Source organism: Leuciscus leuciscus (assembly GCF_965113295.1).
Source record: "Leuciscus leuciscus genome assembly, chromosome: 12".
Lineage (NCBI taxonomy): Eukaryota > Metazoa > Chordata > Actinopteri > Cypriniformes > Leuciscidae > Leuciscus > Leuciscus leuciscus.
Genome location: NC_138736.1, coordinates 29,192,924 through 29,215,131, shown reverse-complemented (window position 1 = coordinate 29,215,131; position 22,208 = coordinate 29,192,924). Strand labels below are relative to the sequence as shown.

The 22,208-nt window shown below is 37.2% G+C and overlaps 1 protein-coding gene and 1 long non-coding RNA gene across 2 annotated transcripts in view; one reads left to right on the top strand and one right to left on the bottom strand.

Moving 5' to 3' along the window:
• Positions 1 to 18,392, bottom strand: part of LOC309511027 (death-associated protein kinase 2) — a 28,939-nt gene extending 10,547 nt beyond the window's left edge. Inside the window, exons 1-7 of the mRNA XM_082186043.1 lie at positions 18,247 to 18,392; positions 13,998 to 14,162; positions 12,894 to 13,115; positions 12,367 to 12,505; positions 11,797 to 11,926; positions 6,626 to 6,674; positions 5,758 to 5,784 (exon numbers count right to left, since the gene is read on the bottom strand). Of these exons, the coding sequence (XP_082042169.1) occupies positions 5,758 to 5,784; positions 6,626 to 6,674; positions 11,797 to 11,926; positions 12,367 to 12,505; positions 12,894 to 13,115; positions 13,998 to 14,059 (629 nt within the window). The 5' untranslated portion in view covers positions 14,060 to 14,162; positions 18,247 to 18,392. The remainder of the gene's footprint in view (positions 1 to 5,757; positions 5,785 to 6,625; positions 6,675 to 11,796; positions 11,927 to 12,366; positions 12,506 to 12,893; positions 13,116 to 13,997; positions 14,163 to 18,246) is intronic.
• LOC309511030 lies at positions 455 to 5,751 on the top strand. The gene is made up of 3 exons (XR_014210485.1): positions 455 to 2,191; positions 2,887 to 5,117; positions 5,318 to 5,751. It is a non-coding gene; the product is annotated as an uncharacterized lncRNA (long non-coding RNA).
• Positions 18,393 to 22,208: the final 3,816 nt, after the last annotated feature.

Sequence of the window (22,208 nt, the reverse complement as noted above, 5' to 3'; positions counted from 1 at the left end):
GGGGCTACATGCCCACCAAATTTCATGTTCCCCGGTGTTTCGGTGTCCCTGGTATCGTTGACGAAAAATTTAAGGGGGCCCCAGCGCGGGGGGGGAAGTGGCCCCCGGGGACCAAACGAAATTTTTCCGTAAAAGTCTAGTAGACCAACATACCATAAAAATTTCTTCATCCTCGGTGCCACGGTTCAGGTAGTTATTTAGGAAAAACTGCATTTTTGGGGGTTTGGGGGGGCCCAGCGCGGGGGGGGAGTGGCCCCCGGGGACCAAACGAAATTTTTCCTTAGAAGTCTAGTGGGGCTACATGCCCACCAAATTTCATGTTCCCCGGTGCTTCGGTGTCCCTGGTATCGTTGACGAAAAATTCAGTAAGGTGACGAAAAAAAAAAAAAAAAAAAACTTTGACAATCCCTATATGACCACTTTCGCTAGCTACGCTAGCGGCGGTCATAATTAATAATACGTTGCTTTCAAACATAGGGTTTATTACATCACGGAGTTATTATAAGTTATTATTATAAGTTTCTTTTTTATATATGTACATATTTAAACACAAAATACACAGTTGTTTTGATAACTTGATGGGCCCCATTGACTTCCATAGTATTTATTTTCTATACTATGGAAGTCACTGGGGCTCATCAACTGTTTGGTTACCCATATTCATCCAAATATCTTCTTTTGTGTGTCCAGCAGAAGAAAGAAACTCATAGAGGTGTGGAACAACTTGAGGGTGAGTAAATGACAGAATTTGAATTTTTTGGGTGAAATGTCTCTTTAAACTGGATGTCTATTATAATGTGCCTACAGCAAGTCAAATACTTTAACAAAACATTCAGGCATCTCCAGAAGGAATGCATGTTCACTCTGATAAAAAATGGTTTTATTTCATATTCCATAAAATTATAAATGAGAACCACTAACCACATATTAAATTATAGGCCTATACATATTTGCTGATTACTTGCTTTTGTTTTTGCTACCGTCTAACTCACAAACAATTAACAAATACACCACCCATGGTGGATCTTGCTCAACTGTCGTAAGTTTTGGTTTATCTTGCACTGGCCAATGTTACACTTGCTTATACAATACAATACAATACAATATTTATTTATAAAGCACATTTAAAAACAACCAAGGCTTACCAAAGTGCTGTACAGAACAGATTAAAACAAATAGAGATAAAAATAAAACTACCAATAAAGGAACACACAACAAAATAAAACAATAATTGTACCTAAATCAAGGAGTATTGAAAGCCAAAGAGAATAAATAAGTCTTTAAAGAAGATTTGACAGTGGAAACAGAGGGAGCTAATCTAATGTAGAGAGGTAGACTGCTCCAAAGTTTTGGGCCAGCAGTCGCACAATGAGTAGACATTGATCACTGGATCTCAGAGTTCTAGAAGGAGTGTACGGACAGAGCAGATCAGTCTGAGGGTACTGAGGTACTGAGGGGCCAAATTGTTGAGGGCTTAATAAACAAATACATTTGACAGGTAGCCAGTGCAGGGCAGATAAAATAGGGGTTACCGACTCATACTTGCGGGTCCCAGTGAGAAAACTAACAGCTGTGTTTTGCACTAGCTGTAGACAGGAGAGGGAAGACTGAGAGACACCAAAATAAAGTGAATTACAATAGTCTAGACGAGTTGTTACGAAAGCATGAATCACGTTTGGAAGTTACTCTGGGGTACTCTGGGAAGTTAAAAAGGGTTTCACTTTAGAGAGTTGGCGAATATGAAAAAAGCATATGATTTTACAACAGTACTGATCTGTTTATCCAATTTTAAACAGAAAGCCTAGATTTCTAGCGCATTGAGTTTTATATGGGTTAAGAGAACCACGGTCAACATCAAGCACACAGTTTTCCTTAGGTTTTCATTTAAATTTAGAAAATTACTCGAAAGCCAAAGCTCAGGTCCTTTAAACATGCCAACAGTGGTTGTAAACCATTTTTATCATTATGTTTTAAAGGAAAATAGATCTAAATATCATCAGCATATAGCTGAAAGCATACTCCGTATTTATAAAAAATGGAAGCCAGAAGTAGCATGTAAAGGGTAAACAATACAGGCCTGAGGATTGATCCCTGTGGGACTCCACAGTTTAGAGGTAAACTAGAGGAGGACTAATGACCAATACAAACACTAAACCATCTGTTGGTCAGATAAGAACGGAACCACTGTAAGGCTGCGTCTCATTTCTCTGTCTTACCCCTTACTCTTACCCCTTCCCCTCGGTTTTGTGCGTTCATGTGAGGGGAAGTGGTGTTCCAATTCTCATTTTGATTAAGGGCTAGGGCTAAGGCGTAGGGCTACATAGCCCTTGAAACGAAGTCTGCGGAGGACCACACTTGAAAGAGAGGGGTAGGAATTTCTCAGAAGTGAGTCGCACAAATGTATGAATTTTCAGCATTTTAATGACACTCGTGTTTTATGATACCTTTAATAAAACGTTCAAGCGGTTTTAATTGTAATGTTTTTGTTTTGAATCACTAGTTAACCGCTAGCTAGCAGCTATGCGCTATTTGCTAATGTTTTGCTTATGGTGTCGCCGGCGCCGCCGTTAAATACAATGAAACAATGTCTTTGACTGATGGCACACAAGCGTGCAAAGATAAAGAGAGACCAGGCAATCGATATCACAACCCGAGATGACGGCATCTTCGTTTGTTTATGTCAACGCGTATCGCCTCCGTTGACGTAGCAGCCAGCTAGCGGAAAGGGAAGATGACGCAAACGGTAATCGAGTGGTGTCTCATTTCTTAGAGAAACGTTCTTCCCCCTACCCCCCTTCACTCGGTATCGAAGGGCAAGGGGAAGACGCAGACAAAGGGGTAGGGGAAGGGGAAGGGGTAAGACAGAGAAATGAGATTGGCCCTAAGACATCGCCACGAAAGCCCACAGATATCTCCAGACGTCTCAACAGGACCTCATGGTCGACCAAATCAAATGCAGCACTCAGGTCTAAAAAACTAAAGCCATGGATTTCCCAGAATCAGTTTCTGTAAAAATATCGCTTGGAACTCTTAAAAGCACAGATTCAGTACTGTGTAGAGCTTTAAAACCAGATTGAAACGTTTCATGAAGAGAATTTACAGCCAAGTAAGATTGTAATTGTGTCAGTGCAACTCTCTCAAGGATCTTTGAGATAAAAGGTAGATTAGAAATATGACATAAGTTAGAAAAAGAGGAAGGATCCAAATATTGCCAAAGTTTTTTTAAAGGTGCTATAAGCGATGTCACACGTTTTTTAGGCCAAAAATGTTTTTGTCACATACAGCAAACATCTCCTCACTATCCGCTAGCTGCCTGTCCCCTGAACACACTGTAAAAAACGCGATCTCTGTAGACAGCCCAGACTCCACAAACGGCAACAAAAACAAACTGGGCAAACCCGCACCACGAAACATAACAAACAGTGTTCCAGCCAATAACCGACAAGAAGGATTTGGGGGTGGGGTTTGGGGGGTTAGTGTGCGGATGAGGAGGAGGGAGGGTCTAGCTAGCCTCCGTTTTGTTTGACAATACTTCGAACGTCAACAAGAAGTGACGTCACCCAACATCACTTAGAGCGCCATTAAGATATGGCGTTACCACAGCAAAACTCCTTAGGGAAGGAACCAATAGACAGGCATTTGTTAATAACCAATAACAGGCCAGGACCAACTGTGTCCATGATTTGTAAGTTTTAGGTGACCAACGATTTCATTACATGAATCCAGATCAATCGGCTCAAACTCAGACCAGATGGAAGAACATAATGGAACATCATGCACATCATGCAGTATATCCAGAATTAGACTACTGAGATATTCAAGTTGGGATCTCATCAACAAAAAAACTTTCCAAAGTTGTCTCAGAGAGCAGTAGAGGGCTCTAAAATGGAATGCACAGGAGGATTTAAAACAGAGTTAATAGTGGAAAGAGAACTTGAGGTTAATGAGAATTGTTTGTGATAAGTTCAAAAAAATATTAGCATTTTGTGGCCTTTGCAGCTTTCTGAAACAAGCTGTAAGAGTTTCAAGATTTCATTAGGAATGTGCAATCTGTCCTTTTTCCATTGGCACTCAGCCCGTCTACATACCGTCTAAAGGTACGTGTAGTATCAGCGTGCCAGGGGACTGGTTTAGAAGCACAGCAAACATGAATGTTGAAACATGTATTCTTATACTTATACTGGCACCTATCGGCGTGCATGCAGCAATATGCATATAAAGGTTACAGTAATGAATGTGGCTGTTAATGCAGTATTTATAGTGACCATGATTATTCTGTGTGTTTCCTAGAATGGGCAGTTTGTGTGATCAACAACATACAATAGCACTGGTATTACACAACATTTAGTGGCACATGCCACTCAAATACAGATGTGCCACCAGCTGAATACATGTTTGAAAAATATTACCGATTTGTAAACATGTTTAATTGATATTTATTTTAAAAATCACTAAATTCTGCTATTTATTTAGGATTTTGTATCACAGTTACGTCAGTATAGCTGCTCAACTCTGTCAGTCACTACTGGAGGTGCCACAACATAAGGTGACATGTTCCACAGAATTGTCAGTGGTACATGACGCAATCCATCGGCATATCACAAGTTTTAGTGCCGCATGTCACTATCCTCTGGCACATGCCAATGAAAACCGCCAATGGCTTCTGTGCGTAAGATGCCATGCCACTTAATGTTACTCCATCGGCGGGAGGTGTTTGATGCACAGTGGGATTGTGCTAATTTATTAAATCCTGCTATGAAAAATGTCAAAATTAAAATGAGGTCCATGATGCTTGGTGGTTGGATGCTCCCTCGGGCCTGGAACTAACCTACGAAACTCAATGTGTCATCTGGATTGCAGAAGTGAAGCGAGAAGTCAACTCTAGGATATGCAGCACACATTTTGATTCTGGTAATTCATTTTTTTTTTTTTTTTTATTTTATCATTTGTATTTCTGTACATGAACAATGAGCTAGCATTGTGGCTTCGTCATTGTTTACATATGTAGCTAGCTAGTGTTTTGATACGCGTGTAGTGAAAAAAGTTTTGGCTATGATTAGGAAAGTAGCCGTTCGCATTAATTGTCTATATATCTAGTCACCTGACAAATGTAATGAGTAACACGTTACAATAATAATTTATTGTGTAACATTAGCTAATTGCATTAGTACGAAAGACTTTTTCATCACTTATTAAGCTTGGCTATTGTTAATTCAAACATGCGCTGATGCATTAAAGAATAACAGTAGTATCTTTAAAGACTGTGCAATAACCAGATTAAGTTGAATAATGACTGTTTTTCTACTTTTGTCTTTAGGAAAGCCATCAGATTACCTTGTACAGACTACAAAAAGGGTTGTTTTCATGCTTGTTTTTAAAGAACCATAAAAAGGTCTTGTTTCTGAGTCTGACATATCTCTCCACAATAATCTGTGAGAAAATATGTTAACATTTAAAAATTACACACACCCCCTTTAAGATCAACTGCTTTATTCCTGCTTAAAGCCGCAGGCTTTTACTAAGCATTCTGATGGTTATCTACTCCATATCTGGTGTGCTTCAATTCTGACATAACTGATCTCATCCCACGAGTCCTGACCTATAAACTTGAGAAAGCACATTGCTTGTCAAAGGGAGGCTTTATTTCGGAGGCAATTTATGGAATATCTGGAGCAGGACCTTGGTTTGCAGAATAATTCTTAAAGGATTTGGCTGTCTGGGGTGTTATCATATGATGAACAATGAAAGATTACTTACAGAATGTAGGTAATGACACCAATACTCCTGAAAAACATCACAAGAGCATGATTAATCATTAGTAATTGAATCTTAAAGCTTGTGTATAGAATTCTGAGCTATTCAACATGCAAACCAAAAATAAATATTAATGTTAACTATTTTACATAATTATATTTTATAAAAAAACATTAAAATAAAAAAATGTATATAAAGACTCTTTGTATCTCACAACGAGTGAAATGACTATTACTATTATTATTATTATAAATATATATTAAAAAAATCCAAAAATAATGAAAAAATATATATTTTTATTAGCTATTTTATATATAATATTTTATAAATAAATATGTAAACATTTTATTCAAATAAACATATAATTATACAATATAATTCACAAAGTCTACATTTTGATATAGAAATTCACCTTATTAATTTAATATATTCTGAAGTGACAAATTGTTTCAGATTTTACCAGTGTTCTCTGGAAACTGAACCCATGACCCCGGCTTTGTTTATGCCATGCTTTACCAGTTGGACTTCAGGAACGAATGAGATGTAAACCGAACACATATTAAGCTAACAATTATGCTAACCAGGCATGAGTTGTTGTCTTTGGCACAGCAGACGATAGCTACTGCTTTTTGTCAAAAGCCAAAATAGCTTGCCTTCTGACTATGTTTCGTACATGACATCCATATTCAGTTGCATATATAAAACCTACAAATACATATACAGGTTGAGACAGATGCACACACTTAAATGAGCACCTGGTTATGTCTGAGGAAGGACGAATCAAGTCTGAGCATGCCTAAAACTCCCTTATGCATTCTGACACTATAGTACGTTTGAGTGTTTGTTACTAATTTAACCAGGCAAGACTTACCACATATCAGCCGCCGTACCGAGAGGTTCAAAGTTGATGATCTCAGGGGCTGAGAGAAAAGGAAAGATAATGTAGAGTTAAAATAAAACTCACCAACTCTCCTGTTGGCTCTCATAAAAACTTTTTTTCAGTTGCAACAGCGCACTGATCTCATTTTACTGCATTAATCAACAGTTTCAGACAGCTTTGGCCAGACAGAAGCAAGCTTTTTTGAGAAGCCAAACTCACAAAAATCACACCATTAAGTGCATTCTTTGAGATCCACATGTCCTCACGTGAACCACAGCAGATTGTGCTCTGTTCCCTACTGAGTTTCATACGAACAAAGCTTCACTTTACCTTGACAGAAAATCTGCAGGATTTTTTTTTTCTTTTTTTTTCTTGGTTTAAAGTAGCTGACTAACAAACAGACTGCCTTAGTTAACATTCTCAGAGATGAAGGCATCTTCTGTTAATCTCTAATTGTTTTGTGACTGAAAATGACAAAGAAATAGTGACAAAAAAGTGAGGAAATGAGGAAATTGTACTATTTAGGTGAACTATCCCTTTAAACCTGTTAGTCTATCAAATGAAAGTGTATTTTAAATGACAAAGTGGTGGTGATAACTTAATTATTTGGGATAGGTTCAGCCATAAGTAGGGCAGACTCAGGCACTGGTGAGTAACTGAGATCACAATTCGGGCCTATCACTATATGTGCTTAGAAAAACACTTCAACTCTATTGTTCACAAAGGATATCCTCATGATAAGTAAAGTGCTAGTATCTTTGGACAAAGGGGACAACTTAATATCAAGTGGTATACTACTTCTGCCTAGTCTCATCTGGAGAAAATCAGAATACTTGCTTTGCCCAATACCAATATTCAGTTTTCTACTTACATTTACATTTATTCAACATGGTACAACAACGTTTACAGGAAAAATTATGTATTAAAAAAGTATTTCTTTAATAATAGACAAAAACTATTAAGATATTATTATTAAAAACTATTATTATTAATTATAAATGTATATTTATCAAATACATTATTTATGATTTATTATTTAACATTCATATTATGCCACTGGCGGAGCTAGGGGGTGGCCAGGGGTGGCCGTGGCCACCCTTGGTCTAAGCTTGGCCACCCCTTTGGCCACCCCTCTCACAACTGCTGTTTCTGTCTCTTTTTTTATTGACAAAAATTGCGTTTTTAAAAACGCTGAACCGTCTCTTCAAGACCACAAAAAACGTGAGACTTTTCAGACGCACACTCCAACTTCACCTCAGCGCCAGGCGAAAAGTCAAACGAGTGCGGAAATGTGCAAGTGCCGAATGAGCTTCAGCAGAACATCAGACAATGATATGCACATAGTAAATATAGAGTCAATCTTTCTCAACTGGTGGGTTGCAAGACCGTTTTGAGTAAGTCGAATAGTGTGCAGTCAACAAACGTTATTCTCTTTTTTTCTGATGCTACTTCTATTTTAGAAGATGTGTGTGAAAGCTTGTGACACTTCTGTCAGATGCTGAGAAAAAGGGCATTGTCCTTATTCAGTTGGCTATCTTCGGTAAGATGATGAGATGTTGTCAGGCCAAATGTCAGTAAAACTTTTGTTTTCCTTTTTAATTTAGGTATGATAGAACTGTTGCAATTATTTACTTTGACTATTAATATAGAAAGTTAAACTTTTTTTTGACAAACTCAGAATTGGTTGAAGAGTTCATTGATTATATAAAACGCATTGAAGGTTGAATAATCTTTGGACTACAGTATTTATCTGCATGTTAACTTATCTCATCCATGAAGATGCAACAATGTAGAACAAGCTATTGGAGATTTTGAGAACCAGAACCAATCTAACTGAGCAAGTTGAACTTTAGCTATAGTGTGTACCCTTTTATTACTATTTAATTAATTTTAATATGAGGTGGTGGGTAATAATAAAAAAATATATAAAATTCACTCAGTATTCCATGATTCCCAATTCACTACTATCTCAATTACAATTAAGTACAAATTAACTTTATTCAGTTGTGTAGGCACTAAAACAGTCCAGTACATTATCAAATTATTTTTTATGATAAAATAATTAAGATTTCTGTGCCACCCCAGACTGGTTGCTGGCCCTTGCCTGGCCATCCCTATGAAAAAATCCTGGCTCCGCCACTGTATTATGCATATTTATGAAGTATTTATATCTCAAAACAGCTACTAAAACTATTATTATTTAAAAATATATTTATACAATTTCTTGATTTTTTAAAATCATTTATAATTTTACATTCATATTAATTATGCATGTCAAATCTAAAGCTTTGGCTATTTATTATTGTGCCAGAAATCAGAATTAAAACTAAACTAAAATCGGTTCTGCATATTAGTATTAAAAATATAATCCCTATTTGTATTGGTTGTAAAAATAATATTGGTCCATAGTCTCCTGAAGTACAGTTTGAGAGTACAAAATATATGTGCATGTGCTTTCTGTCAAGGTCAATATTTAAAAGAGCACTGGCAAGTGTGGCAGGCCAACCAAAGGATGTGCGTTTGTGACATTTCAGTATGTTTTCTGCACACACACACACACACACACACACACACACACACACACACACACACACACACACACACACACACACACACACACACACACACACACTCACACGCTGTAGTTTAAGGGAACTGATGAGCTGTTAAACCACTCAAGGGCATTTGTGAAATACATCAGCAGTGACATCACATCTCACAATAGTTATTTCTGTTCATGTCCACTCATTTTTTTTTTTATAGCTGAAATGACGCAGCTCTGCCATTTCATCTGAAGTTTGCCCATCTCCATGGAGACGGCTAGAACTAAAAATTGTGCATATTGCTAAAGGCAGGAACAACACATGCAGAGACAGAAGAAGGTGCTGACTGCTGAGTCAAACACATTCGAGCAGATGCAAAATAAACATGCGCACACACACTTAGCCCCAAAAAAAAAAAATATTGTACGCAGTTATGTAAATGCAGAAGCAGTTTAGTTACAAAAGCACACTCAGCTGTTGACACATTTATAGTTAGCTGCTTAAATAATAACAAAACCGGTATAACAGCACAGACAACTGAAGGTGACTCTTTTTACCGCTATAAGAACGCAAAGTATACAATACCATTCAAATAATTGGGGTCAGTAAGATTTTATATTTTAAAGAAATACATTAATTCACAGCAAAGATTCATTAAATTGATCAAAGTGACAGTAAAGACTTTAACATTGATACAAAAGGTTTCTATTTCAAATAAATGCTGTTCTTTTGACCTTTTATTTAAAGGAAGGGTAGGCAATGTTTTCCAGAAACATTTTTGTTGGTTGAAACTGAAAGTCTCTTCACATCCTGATAGCAATTAATAATTATAGTGGTATACACACACACACACACACACACACACACACACACACACACACACACACACATTCTTGTACATCTATCTTTATGAGGACATTCATTGACACAATGCAATCTCTAGCCGCTTGCCCTAACCTTACCCATCACAACTAAGTGCCTAACTCGAACCCTTACCCTAAACCTACCCTTAACCTAATTATAACCTTATCCCTAAAACCAAGTCTTGACCCTCAAACAGGCCTTTAAAGCGGTCTCAGAAAGTGAGGTCCGGCCAAAATATCCTCACTTTACTCTCTTTGTCCTCATTCCAATGGTCTAAAACTCAAACTGGTCCTCACAAAGATAGTTGTACAAGTACAGGCACACACACACACACACACACACACACACACACACACACACACACACACACACACGTCCTGAGCATTTGACAGAAGATATACACATATATATCTTCTGTGGAATGCTCAGGACCATAAAATGTTTGTCCAATCATTGCATTTGGTCTGATTGCAATGATAGGATGTCCGATATGCCTGTCAACCTATTTATTTGCATACCACCGCACACCCTGCTCGCACAGATAATGCAGATCCATGATGCTATACAGGCTGAGCAAGAGTGTAAGGAAGGCAAACAGCAGCTACCTTACGTTCCTCCTAGTCCCATCCTCAGACGTTACACCCACGGATCGTTGGCTGAATGTCTGATGCATATGGAACTTAACTGGAAACACAGTTTTTCTAAGTTGTCATCTAATTGGTTGAATTCTACAGGATGTCCGGGAGACGTGTGTCGCGTTCTTTAACGGTCCGTCTGGAAACAAATGCCATGACCCCAAACCCCTTTGGGGAAGAAGAACGCCGCCGTGTTTACAACTGTGACAATGAGCGCTTCAACCAGGATCAACTAAACGCTTGATTTCAAAAATATGTGAAGTTCGTGCCTCCATTGTTGCAGTAAACTTGCACAACGTTCTTGAATGAATCATTTATTGGATGCAAGGCAGTTTGTTATTGTGGAGACATCGACTTTACATTTTCACACAAGTAAATATGACGCAAAACAAAACGAACTGTGATTGGTTGTGTTACATGTCAGTCAAACGTCCTCTTGGGACCAACAACACCTTGCACAAAGGGTTTAGAGAGCGCATGCTGAGAGTGCTGTGTTTGACCCTCCACGTCTCTCGTCATGGTGCTTTTTTAGGTGGAGAGCACTCTGAAGGGAGGGCGGGATCTTATGCTTTCAAAGCTAGCTTGCTATTGCAAGCTTCTCCAAAACTGCCTAACCTATCTTTAATCACAGAATCCTGAAGAAAATGTATCACGGTTTCTAGCAAAATATTAAGTAGCACAACTGTTTTCAACATTGATATTAATAATAAAAGTTTCTTGATCACCAAACCAGCATATCAGAAAGATTTTTGAAGGATCATGTGACACTGAAGACTGGAGTAATGGCTGCTGAAAATTCAGCTTTGCCATCACAGGAATAAATTACATTTTAAAATATAATAAAATTGAAAACACTTATTTGAAATTGCAATAATATTACACAATATTACGTTTTTTACTGTATTTTGGATCAAATAATTATAGGCTTGGTGAGCAGAAGATACTTCTTTCAAAAACATTAAAAATCGTACCGGCCCCAAACTTTTGAATGGTAGTGCATATCTCATGCTTTTGGTATTGGACAAGCATTCAGGGCTGCATTTGCATATTTGCGAAGGTTTATGGCTTTTAAATTAACACATTCACTTGAAGTCAAAACCAAACAGACTAAACCACTCACCAATATACTGAGGGGTTCCACCTAAACTCTTATACTCTTCTCCTTGAATAAAGCGATGAGCCATGCCAAAATCAATGATCTTGATGTCTGGATTGGGAGCGAGCTTGTCCGACAACATGATGTTCTCCGGCTGAAGAACAAAAAGTGTTTATTGATTTTTATTGTAAATTATATGTTTATCCTCCTAACCTTGTTTTTTCTACATAGGTTTTAGGTCAGTAAAGTTTGATGACACAGATATAAATAAATATTACAGATATTTTGAATGAATATAGTAGATATAATGCATTTCAACAATGTTCACATAATAAAAATATCTGGATAAACATTGTTGTCGTATTAATATTTAATCAGGAAGTGTCTAATTTTGGTCAGAGGTGACAGTTTAAGTGAGAAAGGTACACAGTCTACTTCCTCATTACCATGTTGAAATCTTTATAGGAAGTGACAAGCTTGCTACACATGGAGTTAAAAATAACTTTTGAAGGCCATTTGAAACTGTTTGTGTGGTTGAACGGTTCGCTTTTCTGACTTATTAAGCTGGGAGTTTCAGCTGGGCATCCTTCCTACCTTCAGGTCAAAATGGCCAACGCTTTTTTTGTGCATGTAGCTGACACCTTCCAGAATCTGCTTCATAAACTCAATGGCCTCCGTCTCGGTGAGGTTTTCTTTCTCAGCGATGAAATCAAAGAGTTCTCCACCCTTTATGCTATATTAAAAAAATAAATAAAAGATATGTCAGAGAAGACAGGAATGAACCACAGGTCATGATGATGATGAATGATGATTCATTGGTGTAATGCAAACACATTTTATTTCATTGTATTATTTAAAAATTGAAGGTTTAATTGTAATTTAAGCTAATACTATTGTAATATATTTTAATAAAACATGAAAAGAATTTCACAATTTAAACAGAGGTTAAATTTTTTTCATTTTTTCATTTAATTTCTTACTTTTGATTTTATTATAAAATATGATGGACATTTCCTTATAATATTTATTATATTATCACGTTCTGTTTTTTCTATATTAAGAAGCTTCCTCCACCTTTTCAAAAATTTTTTTTTTTACCTCAGACATACACATATACTCACAGCTCGACGATGAGGACCACCTCTGCCCTGCTCTCGAAAACATCTCTGATAGCCATGATATTTTGATTTTGAAGGCTCTGTAGAATCTCCACCTCCTTCTCCACACTCTTCCTCTCCAGACCCAGCCTGCTTCCTGCACCTTTCTTCAGCTTCAGGAACTTCCCGGCCCACAGAACGCCAGTGGCCCGCTCCCGCACCTCACGCACCTGTCCGAAGTGACCACTAAGACAACGGCGATGGACAGAATGAACCGAGTAAGTGTTAAGAACTAGGCAGGTATTCAACTATGTAAGTCCTAAGAAAAAACTGGACCAAAACAGATAATCATAACAGTACAATGCATGTATAGTGCACCAGCTGTGTAATATACATAGAAAAATACTTCATATATATGGCACTATAAATTATTTTAATTATATTTATTTGTTTTAGATTCTTCATTTTACCAATAATATTTTTCTCTGCCAAGTAATAATTTATTATGGTACATTTTAATGTAATAACCAATTATAATCACTTTATTTAAATAAACTAACTGTAATTTTTATTTTATTTTTTGGAAATGTTGCCATGTTATTACCAAATTGTTATTTGAAGTGCCTTTAAAATACCATTAAAATACCAATGTATATGGATATGATCATAATATTGTTATAAAATATAATATTTTGATAAACACTACCGTTCAAAAGTTTGGATCCGTACGATTTTTTATGTTTTTGAAAGTCTTGTATGCTCACCAAGGCTGTATTTACTTGATTAAAAATACAGTAAAACAGTAATTTTGTAAAATATTATTACAATTTTAAAATGTTATTCATTCCTGTAATGGCAAATCTAAATTTTCAGCATCATTACTCCAGTCTTCAGTGTCACATGATCCTTTAGAAATCATTTTGATATGCTGATTTGGTGCTCAAGACACATTTCTTATTATCAATCATGAGTTGTGCTGCTTTTTTTTTTTTAGGATTATTTGATAAGTAGAAAATTAATAATAAATTGATGACCCTAAACTTTTGAACAGTAGTATAAACCATGGTACGATCATCTTTTTTTGTAAGGAAAGAGAATATAGCAGAAAATTGTTTTACATCTCTTTACCTTCCCAAAACATTTCCAATCTCATAAAGGTCTTCAACATTATCCAGCTTGAAGACAGCCATGCTGCTCTCTCTCTCTCTCTCTCTCTTTTCAGTGTCCTCTGTCTGTGAATGTCCAAAGGAAAGCTATATAGTGCTCATACTAAGTTTAGCATTTGATCCATACCTGAAACACAGAGGATAGTAGTTAGTGGTCTATATCTGTTCCATAAGAAAGCTCCAAACCTGTTGAATATATTTCCTTCAGCATTTAACTAAACTAGCACAATCATTTTGCAAAGTACAGTATTTGATGACTTTAAAGGCTGCCTGATGGCACTACAGAACTAGCTGGGAACAGAAAAGGACAGATATCTGGAAATCATTTACGAGTCCCTAAAGGGTAAACATCTGGAATCCAAATCCCTCTGATATGCTAGAACTACATACATGAGAAAGAATGTTGCACTGAACGCTCTAGAATGTCGGTCACAAGTAAACAAACCAGTCTTTTAAACTTCTGCCAAGTGTGGACAAACCGTTAGGTCACAATGTGCAATACAGAGTATGAACATACTGTGAGAGACTGCCTAACAGACCTCAGTCACACTCTCATGGTTATGTTAACACATTCTTAAATAATGAGACCCGTTCCCATATTTAGTTGTTGTGTAATTCGTTTTCAATGACTAACATTGTTTGTTACTAGGGGAGGAAGAAATGAGAAAACTAATGAGGAGGAGATAGGAGGAGAAAGATTATTTATGGAGTGACAAGATAGGCCTACACAAGTTACTATTTTGGCATATCTATCTGTCTGCCTGTCTGTCCATATAATGTATAATTTCTCCATTTCAGATGAGAAAATGGGAGTTATAAATCTCAATGGAGTTCTACCGGAGACTGATGATTTCCCATTTCACGAACACAGCTGATGTGGTTCTGTTTATTTGCATCAGCTAAATAATGTAAATGTAATGTGAATGTGAAAGAATTGGCATTGAGAAACTGCAATTGGCAGTTTATCTGATTTGAATACAAGCTGTTCAAACACTAAATTTAGGGATGCACAGACTTCAGGAAGAACTTGACCGAAAACCAAAAATAAATATTAAATAAATAATCAATTCATTAATCAAACTTATTTAATAATCAACACTTAAATAGCTCAAATTGAGTACAAACATTAAAATTGCATATAAGGCAGTTTTTCTTTTTTTAATAAACCTTTTAATAACAGAATTGTTTCTACTCCAGTTTGTTGGTGAAATATACACATTTAAACGACAATAAGCTGTAACTGGTTTTTGTGACAGATTTATTCAAACATACATTAAATAAAAAACATCACTAACAGGTCAAGTAAAAATATAATGAATATGTAATACAGTGCATGCATATATTCAGCAAAATGCTAAATGAGTTATGAGTTTATGGACATTGAATAACTTTTTTTTTTAAGATAAATTAAACATCAGGTGTCATTGTATAGCCTACAAGCTGTTTTATTGACTGTCTTTCCCCGGTTGAAACACTGATTGAGCGATTACAGTGCAACCTAACTAAAATGCAATGACACTCTGAGACTGCTGAGAGGAGCATCACTATTATTATTCCTTATTTAACAAATCCCAAATCTAAAGTACTAAACTTCACTCTTAACAGCCACCCAGCTGTGATTTTTCCAGGCAACATCTTTTGTTGATCATGGAACAACATTCCAGTCCAATCACTGTCCCTACCCTACCCATTGCATATCCCTACAATCAGAGGGAAATGATAGGTAAATAAGAAGCCCCTAACCCTTGTTATAAGCCTAAGTGAAGTTCTAAGTGAAGTTCCTAAACGTAATTTTGGAGGAGTGAACCCATCTAATCTTTCAATTAACTACCGGAGCATATAAGCAGCCGCTCACCTTGTTCTGGCATCAGCTGTTTTTACATCCCTCCACCTCCCCAACATAATTTAGGCATCTTGCTACCAGACTCATCTTCCAAGCATTATTAGTCCCACTGGGGGTATATACTGTAACTAAGCTCGAGTTGAAGCTGCTTCCTCGAGCCCCTCCACTGCGGACAGCAAGCCAAATATGTTTAACCTTAATAGCTGAAAGATTACATGGGCAAACGAACTTGTGAGACTTGACAAAAACTATTCTTCAAATCTGATTGGTTAATTGTAGTGTTGTTCCAGGATCAACAAGGATGTTTGAACAAGGATGTTCACCACAAACCAGCCAGCAATGCCCTAGCAACCACCCAGAACACCTTAGAAATCATATAGCAGTGCCTTGACAAACCAACAACACCCTAGCAACCACCCTGAATACCCTAACAACCATATAGCAATGCAATGTTAATAATCCAGCCAGAGTTAGCCTAAGTGCTTAGAAGTAGAAAAGAGCCCCCCACCAAAAAAAAGAGATTGTCTTTTGGGAAAACAGAGATACAATCAAACATTTATGTTTAGAGAACACACACTACACATCCTTACATATCACAACATACATCTTATGTTTCTTCCTGAATACATTTGCATTGCTCAGTGATAATATGGACAACAGCACTTATTTCTGTGTGCCAAGCTGAAGTTTACAAAGCACACTGGGCATTCAAAGCGTGCTTAGAGCGCGTGTTAATTACTTTGTTTAAAGTGCACGTCAATTGTGTTTAGAACGGAACAGAGATGGAAAGGCTGCATCGATCAACAATTCTTTTCCAAAATAACACCCCACCCATCTCACTTTAGCTTCCTACAGTAACATACCAGGAACGCAGCCACAGAGCAGAACAATAGTGCTCATTGCAAAACAAAAAACTCCCCTTTTGCTTCATTGGAGCAACAGTCATTCAGCTGTGTTGAATTACACACTCATATTATCTAGTAAAAGTGAAACTAGGCTAAAGCATCTTAGTTCCAGCTTGCGCTTGAATGCAATGTTTGAATCATTAGTGAATTTTGCAACTTTTTAGTTTAAAAAGTACATGACACCGTACGGATTCAGCTTATCTTCCCTCACCTTAGGTTAGCTACTTTATTTTGCAAACTCAGATGTGTGACTGACAGCCTGCGGGTTCAAGTGTGTGAATCCTGAAATTTGAGCATGAACATGCTTTCTTTCTCTTCTATACAAGATAAAAGAAAGAGCTTGAAGAGCAATTCCAAGACCTGGAACCTGCCGGAATAATCTAGGATCAGATCTCCAGCCATAAAACACCCGAAATAATGATCTCATTCTTGATTAGGATCAAAGTCTCAGGGCTTCAGCTTCTTCCCTACAACAACTTATAAATTAGGAAAACAGCAAGAGAAAAAGACCAAATAAATAAATAAATAATGGGAAAAGAGAAATGTCATATTCTAAGAATGGAGATAACCAAACGAAATCAAAGGCAACACTGTAATTCTTTCACACAAGCTTCCAGGAAATCCACCACAGCAAATAAAACCTGTTAATTTAGATTTTAGGTTACATCATTTTTTACAGTGTGATGACAATTACATTTAACCAGAAACGCCTACTTTAATTGAGGGTTTGCTTCATAAATGTGCTGTAAACCAAATGGTCAAAACAAACATGCATTACGATGTTGATTATATATATATATAATCTATATACAACCTGTTTACCCTCAGGGCCTGGGAATGGGATGTTTTCTAGCCAGACTGGTAGTTAGATCCAGGTGATAACCACGTAAGAAACTAGTTGTTTAACAATCTGTGTTACTTGGCTATTTCATTTTAAACAACATAAAGTCAGAGACAGTCACCTACAAAGTTTTGAAACTCACTATGGTTTTAACACAGAAGCGGTCTTGACCAAATTTGAAAGTGAATGAGAGAAAGTGAATGTTTTTCAACTGTCCGTTTGCTTTAGTCTGACGATGACAGAAAATTCCACACGGTATGAAACGATATATCACACAATAATTAAAAAATGCGAACGTCTCCTGTCAACTCTATGCTGAACACGACCGAAACCTGCGTGTGGAAACTTGTTCGTGTCTCATTCTTGTACGTCGTGTCTGTTTGATATTCCACTGCGAGTGTTTCTGGGACCCGCACCTACGAAGCCCCCGAAAGTCTGTCACGACCACGATGCAACGATTCATGTCCATTGTCTTATAGTACAACTTATATCATGCAATGCGACACAGGTAGCCTACACATTTTATGTTTTTCCCCCCGTATCTCCTTACTTCCATATCGGATAGCCTATTCCATATGAAATCCCTTGTAACCAGACGAAATGGTTGATTTATGTGACGTACCTGGCATAGATCGTCATGAAGCAGTGTCGTGTGTGTTTCACGGACGGTATTTCCTCTGGAGCTCCACTCGCTGCAGAAGCGCTCGTACTGAAATGAGGAAACGCTCGTGTTGACCATGTTAGTGCAGTGCCCGAAATGTGGCAAGCCACTTTAACACTATTCTTATTCACTACCGTCTGTTTTTATGTTACTGATTGGTTATAGTAGCCTACTGACTTAAATGAATTTCTAGTAAGCAATATAGTGACTCTTTTTAACATCACTGGTAGGCTGTTCATTAGATTTTCATTTGATACTAGCAAATACTTATTCCAGTAGTGAGTAACTTAGCCTACTAGAAGTGTAATGAGTCTAGTGGCTGTAGAAAGGCGCACAACGAAGGAGATGGTAATAGATACAAAGTCTTTTAATTAAATGACAAACTCGATCAGACTCAAGAGGGTACACGGCCACGTTCACACAAATAATAACTGACAAGGACTGAACAGAACAGGGAGTAGCCTATAATACACAGTAAATGTGGACACTAAACCGGAACAGTTGGCAAGACTTAACTAATTAGAAACCATAGTGACTAATGAGAACTAATACAGACAAGACAGAAACTGAACTAAACTGAACATAGCCTACATGTGAAAAGTAGAGCTATACATTAGTTAACAACCAATCACATTCAACTATGTGTTTTGACTGTACCTTACAGTTATTTCATATTTAATAACTAGTAATTTACCCTTTAATTACTTGTAAGAAATGTTAGTGCAGCTGGGAAAGATACAAGTGTCCATAAATAGGTACCAGTAGGCTCAATATTATCCGTCTGCAGTCCCGGAGGCCGCATTTTCAGGACCCCAGTTCTAGGACTGCATTTCTAGGACCCTAGTTTTTTGTGACAGCGCCACCTACCGAGTCGGAGAACCGCAGTCCCAGGAACGCATTTCCAGTACCCTAGTTTTGGAGGACCGAAAAAAGTGCCACCAAGGCAGTAGTTCCACCCAGTTTTAACTACATTAGAGTTTTAGAGTTAAAAAAAAAAAGTTTTATTACACCCAAATACTACTTTCTTTATTGCAATTAAACCTGGTTCCTAGGAATGTTGAGAAATTATTGGGTCTAAGTAGCATAATATAATAACTCAAGTTAAATAAACAAGGAATCATGTTATAGTCTTTTCAGTCACTAGATCTACCACATTTTCAAGTACAGAGGGAAGACAAGGATGACTCTGGGGGTAGATTTAAGATTGTGTATATTTGACAAAATAATATATAACAACTGAACTTGAACACACACAAAAACAAATTTGTTCATGACGTGAACCACATAGACAGAACTTCATGGACAACATCATCACTGACTCCTAAGAGAGAGAAAGAGAAGTGAATTAAATAAGGAACATTTAGTTGAACATGTTCTACTCTCTAATTTAAAATTTCATATTTAAAAGATCTTAGTTACCACAGAGTGCACACACATATACGACACAAAAATAATGATATCAATCAAATGTTTTTTCACTGTAAAATTTCAGTATTCGGTATACTGATACCAGTGAAAATCCACGGTTCTCGGTATCAATTTCGCAGTTCGTACCGCTTTCTCCTTTCCACAAACGCTAGCTCTCCCGTGGAGTCCTATGCAACCATGAACAGAGGCGCTCCTGGGAAAATGAGCGCGCCGTGTCGCTTCTATATTGTGCAAACAATTCATTTTACAGCATTAGAGGCTAATATATGATAGCTAAGACTATTTAGTAAATCACGTTGGCTACGTTAACTTTCCAATGAAATGCATCACAATTGTTTTTAAAGTTAAACAAATAAAAATTGATTCGCATTTGATACTCACACTCTGATTGTCATCCATCTTCGCTGGTCCTCTAATTCGGTAGGTGGCGTTGTCACAAAAAACCTAGGGTCCTAGAAATGCGGTCCTAGAACTGGGGTCCTGCAAATGCAGCCTCCGGTTTTGCAGGCAGATGCTGGCTACTGTATTCAATAAATAAGTAAAGCTGGAATAAATTATCGTAACTAGTTGAAGAGTAACATGTAACCAAGTTGTAGTAATTAATAGCAAGCATATTAGTAAAAGTGGAATGTGTATCAGAATTTGGAATATATTCTAGTTGGAAGTGAATTGTTGATATCTGAACCACAGATGCCCATAGAATTTACCAGAGATGGGGGACTCGAGTCATATGACTTGACTCGAGTCAGACTTAAGTCGCAAATTTTAGGACTTGAGACTTGCTTGACAAATATTAATAAAAGACTTGACTTGACTTTGACTTGATATTCATGACTTGAGACTTGACTCGGACTTGAGGTAAATGACTCGAAATAACTTGTCTTTTTAAAAATAAATATCTGTATTTGAACGCACCGCAACAATCACGTGACGCAGCAGGAACGCGCGCTGTGTGAACAAAAGCCGTAATAATGCAGTGTCGTAGTGATGACGCTGAAGCGCGGGATCGTTCGCCAGCTGTGAAACGGTACGTAATGCGCAAGTTTATGATCGAATCAGAGAGAAAAAAAAAAATGCACGAGAGAGAGAGAGAGAGAGAGAGAGAGAGAGAGAGAGAGAGAGAGAGAGAGAGAGAGAGAGAGAGAGATCGCAGCTCATAAGCAAACTTAAGACGCTGCTAAGACATTACATGTCTTTAGGGGTTGTGTGTGAACGCAATCTCTGATTCCGGAAAATCACTGGCAGTGTGAATGAACCTAAATCAAACGAACCCGGGTCAAATCTTGGGTCACTTTATCCGTTATCCGTGTATTTTCCGGAATCTCTGTGTGAAAGGGGCTTTGGTCACACACCCTGACAAAGGCTCATTAGCCACAACGCATAGTTGTGCAAGTACTTGTCACCTGATTTTAAAATATTAAAGCCATGATGAAATAAAGGCTTTCTATATATTTTTAATAATATTAGAGTGCCTTGGATTAATGATTTTTTTTTTATGATCTGAATAATCCATTACATACAAAAGCACAGAGAAAAAATATTTTCTTGAAAATGAAAATCGGGTTAAAATATGTTAAAATATGCCATATTCCAGTTTTTCTTACCTGCATGCATCCCTTTGTACTGTCTAGTTATATGCTACCAATATAGTCTGCTATCCCAGGGTTGACTTGAATGTTAAAAGAAATATAAAATAAATGTCACTGTAATTTAATAATAATTAATAATGCATTGGTACAGTCTACCGTTCTCTGGGATTTGTTTTCATGATAATCGAATGTAAAGAGTTTTATCTCTAAAAACTGTTTAGCTTATAACGCTAGTATATAGGGCATAGAGTAAGTAAAAAGAAATCGCTAGTTAATACCACTAAAAGATTGTAAAAAAGACACCGACACACAAAGAAAAAAAAAACATACAGACTTTCGACCCGAACCATGCATACACAAATACACAAAACAAAAATTCAAACTTGCAAGCACAACCATGCACACATGCAAACAAACAATACACTCTTCACTCATACACACGCACACACATTCACTCACAAATATTAATGAATCAATCACACTCAATCAAATCACCTCTCTCTCTCTCTCTCTCTCTCTCTCTCTCTCTCTCTCTCTCTCTCTCTCTCACACTCACACACACACACACACACTCACACTCACACTCACACTCACACTCACACTCACACACACACACACACACACACACACACACACACACACACACACACACACACACACACACACACACACACACACACACACACAGTCAAACACAACCATGGACATGCAAACAATACACTTTTCACACATACACATGCACACACATTCATTCAAAATATTAATAAATCACTCACTCACACAGATTAATAATGTACAATAGTCAATCCACCTGATTGACAGGTGTAAGTTTTGTGTCAATTCAATTATTACTGTTTTTTTTCTTGTTATTCTTTTGTTAAAAAGGAAAGATCTAACTTGTTGGGA